At 38.1% G+C, this 6,787-nt stretch overlaps 1 protein-coding gene across 1 annotated transcript in view; it reads left to right on the forward strand.

Moving 5' to 3' along the window:
* The window catches only part of FAM149A (family with sequence similarity 149 member A), a 26,742-nt gene that overhangs the window by 11,573 nt on the left and 8,382 nt on the right, over window positions 1-6,787 (forward strand). Inside the window, exons 3-5 of the mRNA XM_010710064.3 lie at window positions 2,608-2,718; window positions 3,631-3,763; window positions 5,140-5,282. Coding sequence (XP_010708366.2) covers window positions 2,608-2,718; window positions 3,631-3,763; window positions 5,140-5,282 — 387 coding nt within the window. The remainder of the gene's footprint in view (window positions 1-2,607; window positions 2,719-3,630; window positions 3,764-5,139; window positions 5,283-6,787) is intronic.

Raw genomic sequence — 6,787 nt, forward strand, 5'->3', positions numbered from 1 at the left:
GTGGGTTGCGGGTAGCGCTGGAGGCTTGCTGTTAGGTGGCTGCCATTGCAGGCTTCAGTGAAGGCTTCCGAGCAGACTGTTGCGTTTCTCAGCACTGGGGGAGTGTGCTGTGGATGTACTGGGAGGGAGTTTTTTTTCTTTCTGTGATTCCTGACTTATCTTCTGACGTCATGTAATCCAGGGAGTCAGGAGGCACAGTACCCATGCATGCAGTGAAATGATGCAGCAGAAACGCCTCCTCCCAGCAGCATCTTGGGCCATGCGCTGTGCCATCTATGCACTTTGTTTTGCAGAGAAAGTCAGGGACGTTTTTTTGGTACAATTTATTCACATGTGTGTAAGTCTAGCTTGCTTTTGAAGCCACTGAAAAGGTACTCGGGAGTTCTCTGAGGAATTGTAAACCTTGTAGGGCCAGGAGATCTGATCAGTGTGTTCAGTGCAGGTTACTAAAAGTCTTTCAAGGAAATGAAAGAGCCAGGATGGAGGGGGAAAATGTTCCTTGCTCAGAGAAATAACTGCAGGTGAAAGCAGGAGAGGAGTACGAGGCTTCCTCCTCTGGTGGGTTTTCATAGGGTCGCTGTGGGGCCAGTGACAGCTCAGGTTTGTTGTTGGCTGGGTGAAGGAATTAGCAGTGTCATGGAAGATTGTTGGTGGTACTGAGCTGTGGAAAGCAAAAATCACCTATGAAAAAACTGAGACAGAACTTATAAAATGACCTGGGCAAAGATACAAAAAATGAAATGGTGGAGATGTGTAAATATGGCTTGTGAGCCCTCTACTATTGCCTGGGAGGTTGGTCCTGGTGTGGTGAACAAGGGATAGGGCAGGAAGATCAGAGCAAGCATGTAGAAATGCTTCCTAATGTTGCTGTTCCAGCCTCCAAGAATCTGCATGTTAAAATGTATGGTAGCTTTTTGGTGGTTATTAGCCAGGACATAGGTGTGAGATTGCCTCTTTGAATGGGCAGTTAGGTTTTGATGTTCATGTCTTTGCAATCTGTGCAGAGCCCAGAGTAATACAGGAAAGCGTAGGAGTATGGTTGAGGAATCCTAGTAGTTGCATGGCCAATATGCATTTTCTGGCTGAAGGAATTAAGCAGGCTTCTAAACAGAAAGCTGTTTTCTTACAGTTACTCATTCACAAATGTACTTTGATGTAATCATATTGCTATTCACGGTTATGACCTTAGGGTTTCACTGGGGTGAAATAAGAACTTCAGCAGGTGAAGTAACATGTTACTCTAAAAATGCTTCTGAGGAACATTTTGACTCATCCATATGTATTCTGAAGTGATGGGTGTGAGAGGTAGATTGTGTTTTTGGAAATTTGGTGGAAATTTCCAGTATTCTTGTATGTAGCTCAGTATAAGTTATTTTTCATAAAGAAAGCTGCTGAACAGAGTAAAATTGTGGCATTCCAACCTGGGTAGAATTGGCATAGACACTAGGTAAGGTAACTATGTAGGGTAGGAAAAAGTCTAGCACAGGACAGAACAAATATGCTAATTTTTGGAAACACTGTCCTCCAATTACAATAGGAATGTACAGAACATACCTAAAACCAATAGGTTGGTAACAGACATTGTATGAAAATGCATCGTAGCAACAGTGTTGGGAAGGTTGTGAGCCTGAGATGCTCAACCGATGAGTGCCAGGAGAGGTATTACCTGCATCGAACCCAGGGTATATAACAGAATGGATTTCAATGATTAGGTGTGCAATTTCTCCCTTGTCAGTAGGAGGTGTGTGCCTATTGTTGCAATAATGAATAAACTGCTTTTCACAAAGATCTTTGCCTGATTAGAAGTTTTGGTTTTCAGCATATTTCTCAGAATGGGTTTAGCATATTAATGGCAGAACTTAGTGGAATTACCTAAATGTTAATTAGAAGAATTTTCTTCTGTTACAGATTATTCAGTTAAGACCAACAATAATATTGGAGGCACTCCTATGCCTTACTGGATTTTACTATTCATATGTGTGGTTTGAAAGGGATGGTTTCAAAATCTGAGCATGCATTCTGGTATTTGGAGATCTAAAAAAGACATTTTCTAGAAACAATTATTCTGGAAATGTATAGTAATAGAAAACTTGTAGCTTGCTTTTTAATATAGTGTCAGGAAATTTTCAATACTGGAAGAACTGATACATTATGACCTGTAAAAGTATTGAGAATATGCACGTTTGCTCTACTAATATTTCAGTTCACTTGAATAGAACAGCCAGGTGCAATGTTCATAGTCTTATTAGTAAGGGATATTGTTTGGTTGGCACCATATCTGTAACTTCTTTTTATGCAGATACATTTGAGAAAACTGGCTTTCGGTTAATGATCAAATAGAAATGTCTAGTTAACCAATTACTGCATGAGCAGTTGCTATTTAGTGACCTTCCTCTGTTTTGGTGAGGTGCTGCTGCAGTTTTTGTGCTTCATTTCAAACTTTAAAGTGCAAAAATAGGTAGAATGCTTGTGGAGTTAACATGTCTCTGCCAATATCAACCATTCTGTGATGGAAAAATTCATTAGAGTTGCTGTCATCTTTCTTCAGTTGAGATGTAAGTGTACCTTATTTAATTTTATAAAATTAATTTTTCTGTGTGCCTTTAGGAAGGGACTATCCAGAGGTCCTACAACTCGATATCATTCAGGAAAAAGTGGAGAATCTCTTCCAGCAGTTTTTGAGAGAAATGTGCAAGAAGCCATCAATAACTACAGTTGGTATGCAATAACTTCTGAATAAGTACTTCATTAATGGACTCTTGACTTATAGTTCCTTCAAGAGTAATACTAATTTTCAGCAGTTGAACTTTATTCCTGATTTGTGCTACAAGCTTGCATGTTGTTAGAGCACAGTAAGGGTACAAATTAAACTTGGAAAGGAAATCAGTCTTGGCAGTTAAATGCACATGATACTAACTAGCTTTTCAGGTCAGTTAACTGTCGAGGAATTTCATTCCAGCTGATGCTGGTTAGCCTTTGCTAGGCCTGTGTGTCTGATTGCATCCCAGGGGTGGTGGTGGCTGATAGGGACCTGCTTGAGCTTTCTGGGAAGCTGTGATCCCAGAGCTCACATTTTAAAGTGTACCAGGTAAAACAGAAGGAAAGCCTCTGGGTACAGATCCATAACCTGATGCTAACTGAAACATTTGCAGAGGCTTTATGTTCAGTTGTACAGAATCTCCTTGTGATAGCTTCTAATAGGGCTAAAGAAGATTTATGTTATCCTTAATGCACAGTTTTTTATGTGCCCATTAATTACACTGGAGCACAGTCAAAATATTTATTAGAGGTGGAAATGTAAGTATGTGTGTGTACTTATATATATGTGTTGGAATATCTATTCATGTTCTAGAGTGCCATTATGGTTACAATGGCATACAAAACCAAATAAATACAGTGGAAGGAATTGTCTTTGAAGCAGTAAATTGTACCAATAGGACCATGTACCCACTGCACTCTACTTTAAAATGGGCACTTAAAACTCCTCACAGTGTCTTTAATTGCATGTCCTGAAAATCGTGCATCCAACAGGCAGATATATCAGTGATATAAGTGATCAGTTAAATTACTTTTAAAATGTTTTTATAGAAAACCATTATCTTCTTCATTTTAATTGTCTTCTTTTCACAGTGAAATGCTTTCATCAGTTTCATCTACTGAACATGCAACACTCACAGACCTGAATAATTCTTGGTCTGGAATAAAAAGCTGTACTACTGGTTTGTCTACTGAAAGAAGTTCTGCTTACTCTTGGAGGGATGATGTATGTCACAAAAGCTTTTACAGTACACTTTATCCAAGTATTCTGGAGAAGATTAATTTTTACAGAAAATGGATGTGTCTTATAGGAAAAGAGTTAATTGCTTTAATCAGTAATAGCCTATTGATTAAAGATATTAATTGAATATTTAAAAAATAGTTTTGTTTGCAAGTTGATAATCAGCTGAAATGTTTTGTTTTTAAAGAAAAAATAAATAATGGAATTGAGATGTAGTAGTCTTAAGGTTCTGAGTCCAAGAGAGGGATAAAATATGTTTTCAAGTACTGAATAACATAGGTGATGGTCTAAATTTGACTATATTCAATTTTTTGAGTCATGAAGTACATTCATGTGTATGCATGCAGACATCCCAATCTAAATAAATATTTAGCTCTTGCCTAAGCTCAATGGGGTTGCCGGTGGTGCAGGGATAAGTAAAGCCCATTAGTAAGCCTGACCAAAGGGGCAACCGTGGTGGCAGCATTTTGAATAAACCTAAAAACACAGCAGTCACCACCACTTTCATTTTAAAAAGCTATTCATTTATAGTGATGGTGTTTGTTACCTTCTACATCATTTCGTCACCTCTAGGGTACTGCCCTCATCTGCCACTTCCAGCCCTACTGGAGGAAGCCTGACGTGACATTATCTGGCCAAGAGTTATTTTCCCATCCTTTTCAGTGTGATCCCTGAAGTGGTTGGGGAACTCAGGTGGAAGCGAACAGATGTGCTTTGGACCCTGATTATTTCCATTTCCATTTCAGTATATCAAAGTATATAATGAACATAGCACATAGTAGCATGAATAGGGTTCCAGAATTCTTCAGCAATGTGCTTGTATCTACCTCGCTGGTCAGAGTCTGACCCTTTTCTGTTTTCACATGCTTCTGAACTTATCCAATTCTGGTTGTACTGAGCTCGGTGAAGGGGTACGTAAGGCAGTTTCTCACACTCAGAGCTGTTTCCCAACCACATGTTATATCTCCTCTTTGCTGTTTTACCCAGAAAGAAAAAGCTCCACTTGAAGAAGCAGGATGCTTTGGTGCCTTGTGTCCCAGAGGTGCATGCTGTATTAAAAAAGGAGTCAGGAGTTGTGACACCTTGTAATTGAGGTTTTCTGTTGGCTGCTCTCAGGCAGCTCTGTTACCCATTGACTTCATTAGAAATATAGGTTTCTAGCTCACTGCTGCAGCACCTTGATCAAGCCAGCTGCCTCTCTTTTTGCACTGCAGCATATGAATTTTGTCCAAAGTAGGTAGTCTAGAGATCATTTTGAGATGCTCAGCCAAGTATCAGTTGTCCCATTCTTAAAAATGTTCTTTTAAATGTAAATGTGTATTTAAATGTTTACCAACAACTATTAATTTTATGACATGTAGGAATTTGACGAAGCCAACACACAGAGAGTGCATCAGCTATTCTGGGATATTGATGAAATGCTGTTTGAAGGAAAAGTGACCTCTCAAACTCAGAACCTGCAGGCAGAATGCGCTGACTGGGTTGAGCGATCTCTTCATCTAAGGTAAGGAAATTTCTTGCTGGTACCTGTTTTAACTGATTATCACTCTGAGTTTTTTTGGTCTGTCCTGCTATGAACTGTTCCTGATGTGTTGTATCAGCAGCACTTCTACAGTCCGGTGTGGACTTGAGCTGTGCCACTGTTGTGTGATGTCTGAGTAGTGGACTAGCAGCTAATGCTCTTTATACTGATAAATACGGTGATGGTGGGCCAAGATATTTTATCAGGACTAATCAGGATCACCATTTTCATAATGTCTTTTTCTAATTAAAGAATACATCTTGTAAAAAAAACAAAACAAAACAAAACAAAACACTTGTTTTTACTGCAAGTGAACACATGCTGTCAAATACCAAGAAATTTAGTGTTAATTCTGTTAATTATTTATTTAAAAAAAAAAAATGAAAGCAACCACGTGCTTCAGTTGCACTGCACAGCCATCTTGCTAGGCCATATAAATCAGTGTAAGCAATGTATGTAATTAGCCCAGCAATACCTGGTTGAACAGATTTGAGAGTGTATATGTGATTGGTGAGAGTTATTTTGCAAAGATGTGGAAAAATATCTGCATGGGATAATGACTGCTTCCTATAGCACAGAGGGCAGAAGCCAGTATCTTACTACTTTGAACTGTTCCTGCCTTCATAAATAAAGACAATTAATTCTTAGAGAGATTCAGCATCTCTTGGCTGTTCCAGACATTGATCTGCATGTGCTTGTATTCTAGTTAATAATTTGTTAACATTATTAGAAAGAACATTGTTGATAATGGTGATATGTTTTTAATGCTTTTACATACATCTACTAGTCAGATGCCCCTGCAAATTAAGCTAAAATTACTTCATGAAGTTTGTCATGCTTTCTCAGGATCTAGAGAGACTTCTTAAGTAAATCTGTGGCAGTTTTCACAAGCATTAAGACATGTTTTACTTTTTATAGGGGGAGTAAAAATTGATAGAACATTTATAAAATGGAGATAAAATTGCACTGTGCAATTCATTGAAAACATTATCATTTCACAATTTTTAGCATGTTTTAACAAGATGAACTGTTGAACAAGGTGACCTCCTGTATGTGTTATTCAAATCTGATGCTGGTGGTACTAAGTTCAAGAGTTTGAAAGTAAACTGAATTAATCTGGGAGCTCTGTGTTGTTTTGACCATGGGGATGTAGTATATCCTGTGCTCTTAATAGATTTTGTCCTCTGCATTCATTTGAAAATATTTCTGATGTATTTTGTTTAATATTTATACATTTATAGGGATCTACCAAGTTTGACTTAACTTGATCTTAAAAATTGTATGCTAGAAACTTCTCTTGCATAAGTCAGTTTAACTTTAATTACTTAAATAGTAGACAGTACTAATGTATTACACTGTCCTTCATGAAGTGTTCAAAGCAATTCTAAGTGTGCTGTCCGCAATTACTTGCATTTTTTATATTTTCATGTCAAATGGTTTTCTCTCTAAGGTCTCTCTCTCTCTCTCTCTCTCTCTCTCTTTTTTTT

This window comes from Meleagris gallopavo, chromosome 4 (assembly GCF_000146605.3).
Source record: "Meleagris gallopavo isolate NT-WF06-2002-E0010 breed Aviagen turkey brand Nicholas breeding stock chromosome 4, Turkey_5.1, whole genome shotgun sequence".
Taxonomy (NCBI): Eukaryota; Metazoa; Chordata; class Aves; order Galliformes; family Phasianidae; genus Meleagris; species Meleagris gallopavo.